Source organism: Bombus affinis, chromosome 1 (genome assembly GCF_024516045.1).
Source record: "Bombus affinis isolate iyBomAffi1 chromosome 1, iyBomAffi1.2, whole genome shotgun sequence".
NCBI classification, from domain to species: Eukaryota; Metazoa; Arthropoda; class Insecta; order Hymenoptera; family Apidae; genus Bombus; species Bombus affinis.
Window position 1 is genome coordinate 12,942,942 of NC_066344.1, and position 15,240 is coordinate 12,958,181.

Here is a 15,240-nt window from a genome sequence, read left to right on the forward strand (position 1 = left end):
ACATTTTCATTTTGTTCGTTTACACCTTTGACTTGTATCCTTAAAATTTAAGCTTACTATTTACATATATTATCGGTTTATCTATCTTCCTATTGGTTTCTTTGTCTATTTTGCTTATTTAATTACTTATTGACTTATTTGCTTATCTACTTGAAATTGCCAGAATTCTTTCAAGACTATTGGAAAACATCGATCATAAAACATAAAGTAACATAAATCGTATTATATTTTCATATTTAGTATTTTCTTGTATTTTATATACGTATGCAGTTCTTTAGCAAGATGCATGCTGCTATAATTATAAGTTCCTGCAAAGGGAAATTGTTATAATTTATTTGTAATAGAAATGAAGCAGCGCATAAAGAAATAAAGGATTTCTAAATAAAAAAATTGTTACATACAAGAAATTGGATATAGTAATGTAATACCATAATGACATAATGATGAGTTAATTCGTCCTCTAATAATAAGTTAACAAGTCCAGAAATGATTGAAAACAGAAAAGGACAATATATGTACTTATTTATTTATTTATATAATATAAATATTAATTATGATATAATATATAATAAATAAATAAAAAAATATATATATACCTGGATGAGTGAGACAGTGCCTGGCTGGACTCTGCGTAGCCGACGAACTTTTACTATGCTCTGAAGAGTAATCTGCAGCGTAATCGGATTCAACACCGTGAGATAACGTGGTACCGGCATCTTTTGACTTTTTCCGTTCTTTGCTTCTATTCCGACCCCACCGGCTCTTCAAGGTTGCGAAAAAGATGTGTGTACGTTGCGCCACCGAAGTGGCGTGCCGATGATGCCGATGATGATGGACGACACCAGAATCGGCTTGTTCACCGCGTCGTGACGGCGAACTGCTGTCGTTGTTCCGGAGCTCCGTGGCGCTTTTCGAGAGCTGACGGCTCCCGTTCAAGTTCAGTCGGGATCTCTCTTCCACAAGTCTGCTATCTGAAAAATTATTCTTCTATGTGATACGTAATTCCATAACATACATATAATATTGGACATATTTCCAATACAGCCATATTTCACGAGAAACAATCTCATCATAATACATTTCGCAATATAATTGTTCCACGAAATACATAAGTACATAATAATGTCTTATACATTATTTGTAATTCGTAATTAGTAATTAGTAATAAAATAATAAAAATAACGTAATGGTATCGAGTCGCGGGTCGTGTAGATTGTAGCATTATAACTCATATTCAGTAGAAGTAGGTTATGTTTATACGCATTAAAATTCAATTTTAATCGGTTGACTGCCATGGCGATTACATATTAGCATTTGTGATGGCGCCACAGAAGTCTCTGTTTCTCTGGAGTGCATGCAATAATGGTGCCACAGAGAAGATTAGTGGCCAGAATTATCAAACCTATAAGTAGCGTTATAAGTACGCTGTGGATAATTGTGGAAATTATGTATTTAGTATTTTCATGAACGCAATTAAAGCAATGGAATCTAACAGTAAGCGAAAAGTTGTTTCGCTCGAAACGTTTAAATATGTATTATTAGTAGGCACGATATTTTAAAAATTTATTAAATTGAGAATTATTTAATTGCTATTAAATAAAAATAATTTGGAAATTATTTTATGTGCATTTTTTTAATTTCAAATTTCCTGTAACTGTGCAAACATTAAAATTAATAATTTTATAAATAGTAACATAATGATATACAATAATTATGAATATTCGTATACATATAAGAGACAATAATCTAGCTTAGCGTATGATTTTATACAAGTACGATCCATATTGATGAGTGAGCCAAAATAGAAGACAATAAGAGCAGATATTATCTGCAAAAAATTGCTGTAAAGCTTGTAAACGTTCGACTGGAATAACGGAAAGCTCCACGTATCCATCCCGTATACAATATCGTTAGTAACGCGATCGATGTCCAAGAGCATGAGAAAGTCACCTGAGCCTTTAATTCCTCCAATGAGGTCGTTACAATCACGTTCACAAAGGCGTTTAATCACTAACAACGAGAGGGTAGTTACGTTGCAATATTCTGCGGCAAAATTACGTTTTATATGTACTTACATTATTAGTGAACAAATTATGAAACCATTTAAATTTTTAGCAGTTCTAAAAATCAAGATACTATATCGATTTTGAATAAACCATGAACTCGTTCGAGAATGAGAAAAAGTCCAGATAAAACTAGAACATCTGACAAAGCTATCACTCACGTATCTAGAACTCATTAACCGATATGAAACATATATAGATATACATAATATATACATATGCATAAGCATATATCTAAGGAATTATTATGCAAATACAACTTTTAATTCACTCCTCTCTCATAAGAATTTAATATTATGTTACAATTATGTTTGTGTTACATTTTCAATGCATTACATCTGTAAAACATTCATTCGTATAAACATAATAAACAAAATGTATATAGCTATTATTATGTACATATCAATAATAAAATTTATACATTGAACAATGAAATATGATAAAATATAAGTAATGAGATATCAATATAATATAAGGTTAGGAATGATAAAAAAGTTAGGTACATGTATCTAAGTAAAAGTCTCTTATGGCAAGAGGATACCGAATTATTCAGGCATGCATTGAATTCAAAGGTTCTGGGGTTAAGTGCCATGCCATGTCTCAGAGACCTCTTACTAGAAGACACCCACTCACCCCTTCCCCAAACGATAGTCAAATCTTCCAGGAACAATGTTCCTATTCTTGGGGGCAACACAATGTCGGGTTCCTTGCCATATGTACTGTGTACCCGAAGACTCACACGCGTCTTCCAAGCAATTAATCCCATGACACCTGATAGCTATTTGGTTTCTCTAACTACTCTTGAACATTATTTACTCTTACAAGAATTTTGGTCAAATGCAAGTTAAATATGTTAGATTTGTGATAACAGATTTTTCTATAAAACTATACAAGAATTAATTCGTATATAGTAACGTATATTATTAACAATTATTAAGAATTAACAATTATGTCAATCTACTTAACAGTAAGATTTTTAAATTATGTAAAATACTATACAATATAAATAACAAAATAGTACTGGTAAACTACTACAAATGAGATTTATTTAATATAGATAACCTAAAAGAAGAAAAATAAAATATTAATAATTAAAATAATAAAAATAAGAAACTGATTTTAATGAATAGGTAAAATATAATGTCCAAGTGTTTATTTGGAAATACCATTTCACCTTAATAACACGGTGTACCTTTTATTAAATATACGCAATCGCTGGTCAAATGGGAAATCTGTCTGAAATTTTTACAAGATTATTTGGATTGCATCAATATGGCTTTACATACTCCCAAACAAAAATGTTAATAGCCAATAGCTTACGTTAGACGCACTGTTATACAACATATGATATAATTAATGGTACAACCACGAAGAAAATACAGTCTATGCGACAATACGTATAATGTTGTGCCATATTAAATTATAGAGTGGTCGTACTAGTCAGAGTAGCGACATTAAGAATTCTTTATAGGATTATCTTAAAGATTCGGATTTTCTAATATATGTCTTTTATAAGATTTTCTATAGCATTATATGTAATATATATAGTGTAATTATGGATTAAACTGATTAAAATATAGCGATACATACAATGGCGCTAGTAGATACAACAACTTTTAAAGTTGTTCATAGGAACATCTTAGAGGTTAGAATTGTCTTATATATTTTTGTAGACATTTCCTATAGCACAGTATTTGAATATCTATCATATAAAACTTTTATGTTATAAATACATATTTATTATTATCTCCTCTGTGCATACATATATCATACTTCATCATATATGCGAATCATTTTAGAAATACAACGGGAAGAGAAACATCAACGACATTTAACCAAGCTGCAGTAACGCCACAAATCTTGGTAAAGTGAGTAAATTGGATATAATATAGGGAATTAGAAACACTCGATACCTCGCTTAAAAGGTTATTGATGTACAGTCTCTTTGTAGGGAGATGGGTTTGAGGACGACAAAAAATACAAGAAAAATACATTATATTTATTTCTATGGAAACTAAATGGGGGTAATATTATGAATACCTAAGCGATATTTTATGATCCAATGATGAAAGAGGAAGTGACGTTGCATGAAAAAATGGTTTATCTCTCAAAAAAGCAGCCAGTTATCTCTTATTCTGTTAACTAAAAGTTTTTATAATAATATAATTACTAGATTAAAATATTTCTTTTTTAAATTATATTTATAATTATAAGATGTGCATTGTGATATTTTATGATTCTTTTTAAAAATTTGGTTAATAATTGTTCATTTTAGATTATCGTTTAATATTATTTTTCTGTTGAATCGTACAAGGTGATTTCATAAGAAAGAAAGTATCCAAAGGGAGGAGAAATGCAATTTAGTGTGTTCAATGTTATTAGATTTCGACAAGATTCGTCGGAAACGACATTAGTACATCGATCCACGAGAGAAACCGGATGTGATACGGAATCGTACTATTACAGGACATTGCTCCAATCTAATTGATTGCGGATAATGGAAAATATGTAATTCTAATTTTCAAACCGAATATAGTTACAAAAAAAGAAACAATGAAAAAAGACAAGCTTGTAATTTCTGTTTTTTTCACGAATTACTCTACGTATGATATATATGTCAGAATCTTACTATATCCTTAATTTTGAATCAGTACATAATTGAATACACAATTAAAGTACATAAAATAATACATGCAATTTTAGGTGCATCAAACAGCGCCACTACTGGAGAGTTTTAAGAGGCTGCATTTCTTTCACCAACTATGCTTCTAGCTCTAACTCAGGCAAGTAGTACAACATACGACTAAGTTGACCAACTGTGATTCCAATTCGCACCCATAATAAAATTTTTAATAAATTTTTACTTTTAGTTAAATTTAATATAGATTTATGTATAGATCATAGATACTGAAATTATTACGTGATTTACATATAATATCTTAATTGTGTACTTAACTATGATCTCAATTAAATTTAATATGTAAAATGAGCACGTAAAGCAGTGGTTTAATTCGTTGACACAATGACGATCGCAACGGAGCAAAATTTAACGGTTTACGTAATCGCATAAAAGTACATTTAACAGTCATCACCGACAATGCAGCCTCGTTGAGCCCTGTTGACTGTGGTCACATGAATCCAGATTTTATCTCATAGCGTTTAAGTGAGTCAAATGGAGAAAAAAATCAAACTTAACGAAGTATTTGTAGAGTGATTGAAATAATTGGATACGACACAATGACCAGATTTTATTAACCCGTGAATGATTAATTATAGGGGAGTCAGTTTTAATGCGATTTTGTCAATTTATAAAACAGATAATTCATAAGAGAGATACGATACCATGTAAATTATGAAATATTTAGCAATAAATATCGTATTTTATATGTCAAATATTTTTGATTTATATAATTTTTATAAAGAATTAGAATTAAAAAATCCATAATAAAAATGACCCTTTGAATCATAGTCTATAGGTGACATAGCAAGTTAGGTTAAGTTATTTAATATTGAAATATTTAGTTTTAATTTGTATTTTGTATATTATACAGTCGATAACATCTATCGTGCAGTTAATTTTCTCATTTTCAATATTAATCTCATTTTCATTAATTTTCATCATTTTCTCCAAAATGGTTCCTAATGACTACAGAACTACTGTGAACGTTTCTGCGGATTTTATTCCGCTGAGAGTGTATTAGAGATGTATATATACATATACTTGTACGAATAGTGGTCCATATCGGATTACTGATTGGAAATAATCTATCGACCTATAAGATTCCTGTAGCCAATATCTTTCTAGACTACTCTCTACTGTGATTCCATTAAAATTTGGAAAAATTGCCGCATTCGAAAAAACAATCTCCTTACTGAGAGGTTTCTAGAAGGAATTGTAAAAACAAGAAAACCTAACCTTTTAAAGAGTAATTTTAACAATAAAGAAAACAATAAATAGTCTAAGAAAAGAATAATAAAACAAGTAATGTAAAAATATACATAAAAAGTTATAATAATAAAAGGATAATAGAAGAATAGAAAAGACACTAAAAGAAGTACTAACAATAGGAATAACAAGGACACCAACGATAGTAACAACGAGCAACACCATAGAAAAGATACGATATCAAAACACAAAGAAAAATAGTGCCTTTTCCATATGAAAATACGACAAAGGAATTTTGAGATATTTTCAAAGACAAAGCTCCTTTGAACTCTTTTAAAAGATATCCTAGAAGTCCACAGAACATCATATGTCAAAAGCATAAGACCGGAAAGCTTTAGGTGGATGAAGTTGACTTACAAAGTCGCCAACGTGAAAATGTGACACAATATATATACGGACTAAAGAAAGAAACTTAAAGAGAAATACAGAATTACAAAAAAATCTTCAATGCATCAATCATGCTCAAGCACCAAACATAAGAAAACGAAACTAAAGACAACACACAAAATCACCAATACTTCCAACCATTACTATATCATCATTTATAACAAAGTCTTCACTTAATTAAACTCTTTAGAACTCCACAAATGTTTCTCAATTTTCAAGCAATGTACAAACAGTTGCTATCAATTCTTTTGTATTCGATATTTATCTAGATAATTGGAGGAACTGACCTAGGTCAATATACAATATCTAGCATAACTCCCGTACCATAATTGACAGCAATAGTCACTAACAAAGGTAGAGGACGAAAGGTTAGGAGGATTAGCGCACTCACCCACTTGTATCTGTTCACTGTCCTCCGACCCAGCGAGTAGCTCGACGCTCTTGCTCATCTTATCCACCGAATACGCGGTTTGTATATCGACGCTCCAGCTCGCGAGCCTTTAATCTCTTCTTGAAGTGCGCCAGTCTGCCGCATGCCGACAGCATGATTTCGTCGGGGGATCAACGAACCTAAGGAGCATCGGCAACCAGCCGCATATCCCGAGTTTCCACGGGAACCACCCGCGAATTCCTCACTTTCAGATGATCCTGGATCCCGTCAATGCTTCCACGGCTGCTCCATGCTTTTCGCGATTCAAGTTGACGCGATCAACTGCCGTGATAGATGAAACAATCGTGAGAATGCGATACCATGAATTTTCATTTATACTAACATTCGAAACTTTGGGTACACATACCCTATTTCTACTATAAACATGTCTGGTAAAATTGAAAACGAAATACGTAGCAAACACAAGATTTGTGGAGAATTGTGCAAATCAACGCAAGATGGCGGTACAGTATTGTTCGCATTTGTATCTGTTTCGTAAACTTTGCTATAACATATTTGTATATTTTTATATTAGATAATTATCAATTTTAATTTTGCTCGATTGTTATTAACTACTAAGAACATTAACTATTATATTAACTAAATATATAATGTTATATATACGTTTATAAATAAAAAGCACATAAACTAGACAAGACTTAGAAGAAAAAGGACGTGAAACAGTAAAATTGTATCCTCCAAATTGTATCTTCCAAAAACCCTAAGCTCCAAATTATAGTGATGAGGATCATTTTTCAAACAGTAATTAGTCAAATTATTTAAATTCAAACAAGTTAAAACCATTTTACTAGTATAAACATATTACTCACTCGATACAAGTTCCTACGCTAATTATTATTAAACAGGTTACTTGACTTCAATTTTCTTATATTCATGTATTTAGCTTCAAACCAGTTTATTGTTGTATACCTATTACCTTACTTACAATTAATAAGAAATATGGTTCTATATTTCAAAGAAAATTGTACTTCTTTCAAATACCAAAAAAAAACAACAAGGAGCTGGATCTAATCTAATGTTATTTAACTTTATATTTGTTGACAATGATCCTCTAGGCCTAATTGATGTTAGATATACGCCATTCTAGATAAACAATTCTATGATTTAAATTCAAACAATTTCAAGTAAAATTACATTGGACAAAAAATTAAAATTAAGTAACCTGACTAATCGGAAGACTTGAATAGTATCTTTGAAATAATTAGATAGAATAAGACAATTACTGAAGAAAGATAAGATAGTAGTCAAACGCAGTACATGGTTAACCTTCAAATGACTCTCAGCCATCAATATCTCTGACCTCTAACATAAACACACGTAAATAAACGCACAGCTTCCTCAGCTGTATCGAAATTTGTTGAATGTGGACGGTCCAATACAATTTAGCATCTGTTGCCGTCTGACTTAAAGTAGAGGCCAAGTGTATTGACTGGTTAAGGGCATTGCTCCTCCGTTACTTTACCGCACTGATGAATATTATGTAATGTAATGTAAATGTTATATATAATATGTATTTGGTTAAATAGATAAACGTTAAAAATATATAGAAAGTGATCTCGATGTATTAATTGACGCCGCTATGTACGAGAACGTACCACTACAGTGAATACAGCCTATAATCGTGCGCCTGTGGCAGCGTATGTGTCAGAATTGGTTGTCGGTTCAGCTGATTGTCTTCTGTTTATAAACAAGGGATCGAACGAGCTTAAAGATACCGTGCATATGCAAGTCTGCAAAAAATGTCTGTTATCCTCGTTTATAAACAGAGGATAAGCGGCTGGTGATGGGCAAACAATACTGACTCATAGACTACCACAGACGCACAACTGTATGCAGAATTCACGGTGTGGTAGCGACAGTTCTTCGCAAATATTTCGGAAGCTAAGCGAGTTCTGCCCTTGTATGCATAGGAAAAAGTTGTTCCAAATGTGAGATTTTACAATATATCCAAAAATCATATAAATCAAAGTCTACTCAGTCCTTCTACAGTTTTACCGAATGTAATTTCTGCTATGGCAATAACTTTATGATATAAACCCTCTTTCATCTATATCCTCTAGTATATTTTCTTTCTTCATACAAAAATAAATCCGTTCTTCCTCCTACGGCAAGAGTGCAATGACGCTGGACAAGAAATAATCTTGATCAATCAGTACATTCAATCTTACTTCATAATGTTGCACCGTGATAAAATTCAACGAATGTTGATATGTACATCATAGAGGACTGTACATTTACGCGCATCGGATACTATATAATAACGTGTTATTTGTTGCGCGCTCTTATGTGACGCGGCGTTGTGCAGCGCATTTGTGAATCTGACTTATGTAATTCTTATCAGGATACTCTAAAAATATCATACATTTTAGAATTATAATCTATTAGTTTATTAGTTAAAAACAAAGAATGGAGACTTAAACAGTCAAAGACTATTAATTGGAAATATCGTAGTAAAGAGAATGCGGATTTTTATGCATTTATGAAAAATTGCAAAAATGCACGCAAAGTACTTAATAATAAAAAAATATATAATATACTTAAAGTAGAATACTTGTTATACTATGTAGTAGGTATAGTAAAACTTTGCAAATAGGTTTTAGTCTTTCAATTATTTATATTCGTATAACAAAATAATTATGTATTAGTAAAATTAATAAAGTTATCGATTATTTTCATTCTCACAAATATCCGCAGTCTGATAATAAATGTTAAATAATGGTATATTGATATATTTTCATATTGTTTAAAAATTGTTTAAAAATAGTGAAAAATAAAATGATTGAAACTACATAATATTTTTTACAGTACATCTTAATATATTAAATCATTATACTTTAAGGTCTATTTTATAGATGTGTACGCAGGATAAGATAACAATGGTGTAAGATTAATATACCTTTCAACCAGAACACGTACCCAAAACTTTCGTGCAATAGTTTATAGATAATATATAGATGTACTTATATAAATATTGCTTTGATAAATGGCTTTGCGAGAGTTGATAAATGATAATAATTTCAGAAGAAACAATTTCAGGTGGTCATGGTGATTATTCTCAATCAAAGAACCAGTTAGATTTTATCAAAGTAACGGTCGATAAGCTATAGTAATCTGTGCTTAGAAAAATACACTGGTGAAGTTTGACACTTTGTAAGGTAATGTGAGAATTAAATATATTTATTTTTTGTAGAAATAAAAATAACTAACATATATATATATAATTATTAATATGCTACTATACTATATAGAATATATATAGAATTAATATATTTTCTTAAAAATAGAAATAACTAACGTATACATATAGCTTCCTTAGAAATAGGAATAACCCATAACATTCTTAGTATTTGCCATTTTACAATGGATGGTAGAGAGATAGTAAAGTTCCATAATTGACGTGAGCATAGTAAAAGGAGAAAATGATAACATGTACAGGTAGGCCTGCCTTTGATTGTACGTGTACTATGTACAGGGTAAGAACTGGGGAAGATATAGTAATGCGACGTGTGTTGACAATCTCGCTTGTAATGCTAATATATGGACTGTGATAGCGTTACGGCCTAATAGTATCCTACATTATTGAATAACATGTACCACGAATGTACCATTATGCACTTTGTAATTACCTGCCAAAATAAAACAATAAGTTAAACCAATAAATCGTTCTTTTCGTTAAATTCTAAAAACCAAATAATTTAAAAATCCCAAATATTCCACTGTTGAATTGTTTGTTCAAAAAGTCACACCTATTTTGTTCTGTTACAAATTTTACAAAATAAATTTTCCTCAAAGTTAATCCCTCTGTAAAAAATTATATTCTCTACAATTTTAATTCAAAGTACTTTTCGTATAAAAATTCAAACAGTATGATTTTACATTTTTATAAATGTTTCAAATTTTAACACAGATTTATTTTTACAATAAAATTTAAATATTCCGTACAATGCAAATACCCCTGTGTAACACGAGATTTATTTTATTATTCATTAAAGAAAAAAAAGAAAATATACAACACATCTATGGCAAACATAGTCGCTGTTGCACACAAAACACTTCTTGCAATTTTTGCACCGATTAAATATCCATAAATTTCTGTTTAATTTACGTGCCGATGGCCAGCTCCACAGGAAACAGAAGCTGTCCAGAATGATTCACGATCGCGTGAATATTGCGCAAATTACTTCCGCCCTTAAGACTCGAACTTCCAACGATTTTCTGACAAACTAATAAACATCATATTATACTGAATTATATTATATGAATTTGTAAGTGAAATCTCTTTATCCCCTTAGCACTGAATTGTTCGATAATATCAAAAAATATAATAAGAATAAATCTCTTTTTGTTTAACTTTGGATTATTACCGAGGCTAAATGTACAATATTTTGCCTCTGAGATAACACTAGTGCTAATATTCTAGTTTACTCATTATTTAAGTGTTTCTCTTGAACATTGTCCACGAGTGTCTGTGAAACCCTATATGTACTAGCAAAAAAATAGGTTAAGTTTAACACGTTTATTGGTGAGACCTTTTATATTACATAGTCAGTGATTACTTATAGTACAGTTAAACATCATACTCACACCACAAATAAAAACACCAGTACCATCTTTGTAAATTGTGATAGACATAACTATTGGTAGCACGTTTCCTACGTGGGAGAAGTTGAAACGAAAAAATTCCATAATATTAAGTCGTAGGCAGACTTGAATTAATTCCATAAATACTATAATGATCTTCAATTCAGAATCTAGAATATACTATATACTATATTTATATATAATATAAATAATTGTTATTCATAACATGTATGATAATTTATGATTACGATTAACCTTAACAGTCCATTTATTAATAAGGTTATGTTCAAATGAAATCCTAAAGTGATACTTCTCAATGCTTCGAACATTTTAAATATTTCAAAGCATTTTAAAGCATTTCGGGAATAAGGTTATAAGGACTTTTAGGTTCAAGGTTATTAACTTTTAATGACGAATAATAGTTTGACAGGGTGACTATTATATTGAAGACAGAACTGTTAAGAATAAGTACCTCTAATAATAGTACCTATAATAGAGAAGAAAAAGCTTGATAACCACAACAAATTATATACAGTAATTATTTCGTGCTATAAATGGACGATACACATATTCACATTTAAATTCTCCTCTCGTGCGTTACAAATACATGGAACAAAAAGAAAGTGGTAAAAATAAGTACGCGTGATTACGCTCGTACTACAAATAGCATACAAATAATATGATTTCGTTTTAGCATTATTTTTGTAAATAATTTAGTAATAGTTATGAAATATTTGTATATATATGAATTTAAAGTATAGAAAACAAACTTCCTAATAAAATAATTTTCATTTTGTTATTTCTGGTATATTAGATTTTTTATGTATAAAATAATAGCAATTAATACATTTCTTTTAAGGTATAGGAAATTGACGTTTAAAAAGATTATCTCAGAACATTCTTATGTTAATCAAGGGTTAAATAAGCATTGTACGAGGATATTTATTATTATTTTAAGAAAACAATTTACAGGGGATTTTTGAAAAAGTATGTATGACCAAATGGGACATCAAGATTTTGCGTATGAATCACGATGAGATTTCTCAAATTCGCTTGATAAAAGCTTGTGCTATAAGTGGAAGATAAACACGTTGGATCGCCATTCCACTCGCCAAGTTAAACAGAACAAAAATATTCGTAGAGAAATTTGGAGAGAGAAGAATAAAGTATGCAATAGAATAGAATAAGGTAATAAAAAAATTATGATAGCTGTTAAAAGCACAGCTTTACTTGTACATTATAATCTTATACTATGATTTTATAATTTTCAAAATTTGTAACGAACAATTTTTCTTAACAACAATAACCGTTTCAAATTCTAAATTTAGAATAGCAAAGTATCTTCTCAAAAAATTTCATAATAAAAGTAATTATTCCTTTTCATATCTTGGATAATAAAGTTCCTTTTTCAAAAAATAATTATTCCAATTTCCCATTTTTGTGTGGCAAAGATACTCTTCGAAAAAACAAATAAAGAAATACAAATAAAAAAAATATTTCAATATCCAAGAAAAGTATTCATATACTATATAACAAAAAAAAATCGTAAAAAGTTTTATAAAATATACTGCGATGAATACAAACGATTTTCATAAGAAATTAATAAATTCAGTTAACAAGTCCGTGACTTTATCTTCACCAGAGCGATAATAAACTTCAAAACGCTATAAACTTTATACGTAAACGAGAATGGTTGAATTGCAGAAACTGTGAAATAAATTCTAGATTTCAGCGTAGAGTACGAAGGAAAACGGAAGTTGCCGAGGAAATACGAACTGATAAACAAATAACGGCTACGCGGCGCTACGGAAATCTGAGAACGTACATATGTGCCAGTCTCGCTTGAATTCCTGAATGCACGTTTGCGTTTGTCCTTTATTTACTATTACTTTTAATTGGATCACCAAGTTAATAGAAGTCGTTTTAGTTGACTTCCTTTTGATCAATTAAAGACTTTGTGGGAGGGCGCTTTAAATGGCCTTCGAATCATAACTGATGTGTCACTATTGATACTGATACTGCTGTGCTTCATTTATTTTGGAATCCTCACCTGATTGAATATCTATGAAAAAGATAGAATCAAATGATGAATATTAAAATTGAATTTGGAGGTACCTGATCATTCAATTTCGAATTTGAATCCCTACATTTGAATTTTTATCTGAATTTATGAATTTCTATTGATATTTAAAATTTCAATGCTTAAATTGGAATTTTTTAATTTGAATTAATATTTGAGTGTTTAAATTTGAATTAGTTGAATTAGAGTCGTTAAATCCGAATTTGTATTTGAATTTAATATTTGATTTTATACTTTAATCTGAATATAAAATTTAAATTTGGCTTTAAAGGACTATTGTAATACTAACAAAGAAAATTGACTACTTCGCCACCGATTCTGAATAAACCTAACATTTTTCGAATACGTAACGTAGATGACATTCTTTTGCATATAACCTCACTTTCACTTGGTAAATACCCTCTAACCTAAACTATTCAAGAAACATCCAGAGCATGCAACAAAATGATCAAAGAATCTTCCTTGTCACAGTTTCTCGTCACATAAGTAAGATAAACGACCAACCAAGAACATCATGCTTCCTTAACAAAATAATCCCTTCAAACTGCATGACCTGGTACACAATTGATTTTTCCCAGCGCAAATACTTCCAACGTACAAAGATATTGCTCAGAGAGCAGAAAACGACGGTTTAATTAATTGCAACGTCTGATCGACTTTGAGGAAGTAAAAGGGGCCACTTGAACGACCGTGATCCTGTGTTCTGTCGAGATGGAAGAGGACGACGTTGCAGAATTTCACGAAACAGCGCAAAGAAATATGTAAGTACAAATACCACTTGGTAAATAACTGGGAGGCTCGGGTCAGACGCTTATAAAATGCTCGTCATCGACGATCTACTCGAATTCATTTTCAACTCGGTTAATTTTTCTACGTTGCCAGCCTGAGAACGGCTAAAGGATATGTACTTCAATTAACTCTATTAGCGATTGTTAAAGCCTTTACGGAAATCTTTTCTGCAAATAATCAACTAACCGATTCTTCCAGATTTTCTTCTTTATTTTCGTTTTCTTCCTTTTTCGTGATTTGTCCGTTATTGTGACGAAATTTTATACTGATCTATACAGTGAAAAGTGGCTTTTGATTTCTTGATTCTCCCATGGTTGATTTTTATTCTTAGAAGAAACAGTGACTAAGATTTTTAATCATTGCTTTTTAATTTTCATACTTTTCTCTTTTGTTGTTGATGTTGTTGTTGTTGTGTAAAGTGATTTTTAATTCCTAAAGGCGATGCTCTTTATAATATATGAATTTTTATCCTTTTCAATATTTTCTTTTAAACAGTTTTCCAAGAATTTTCCATTACTTTGTTAAACCATTCAGGACTTTTTAATTCTCCTTCCTTTCAATTTATTGCAATTCTGTTACCCCAAGCAATTTGATTCTAATTGAACTAATTTCACAAAATACAATATCTAGCTTTTACGAGTAAAACTATTTCATCGCAACATCTTAACAGAAATTATTAAATCTACAATTTCGATATAAAGTTCCAAGATAAAATCGACGTTCATCCAAAATTAATGTATCGTTTCTGTTTATACGTATAAGGAATAATCTAAAGAACCGGAAGGTTGATCGAGCGTTGACTAAAACGGTGATTATCAGAACATAACAAAATTCATCAGCAAATGCACGGTTGACAAAAATATCATTCGACGCCGCGGCAACACCACATCCAAGGATGATGGTGAAATTTAATCAACATATTCTGGAGAAAAATTTCCGCACT

The 15,240-nt window shown here is 30.6% G+C and overlaps 1 protein-coding gene across 3 annotated transcripts in view; it reads right to left on the minus strand.

Moving 5' to 3' along the window:
• Positions 1-15,240, minus strand: part of LOC126921661 (multiple C2 and transmembrane domain-containing protein) — a 43,035-nt gene that overhangs the window by 23,261 nt on the left and 4,534 nt on the right. For all 3 annotated transcript variants that reach the window (XM_050733429.1, XM_050733420.1, XM_050733438.1), the window contains exons 2-3: positions 6,788-7,108; positions 597-971 (exon numbers count right to left, since the gene is read on the minus strand). In XM_050733429.1, the coding sequence (XP_050589386.1) occupies positions 597-971; positions 6,788-6,845 (433 nt within the window). In that variant the 5' untranslated portion in view covers positions 6,846-7,108. The remainder of the gene's footprint in view (positions 1-596; positions 972-6,787; positions 7,109-15,240) is intronic.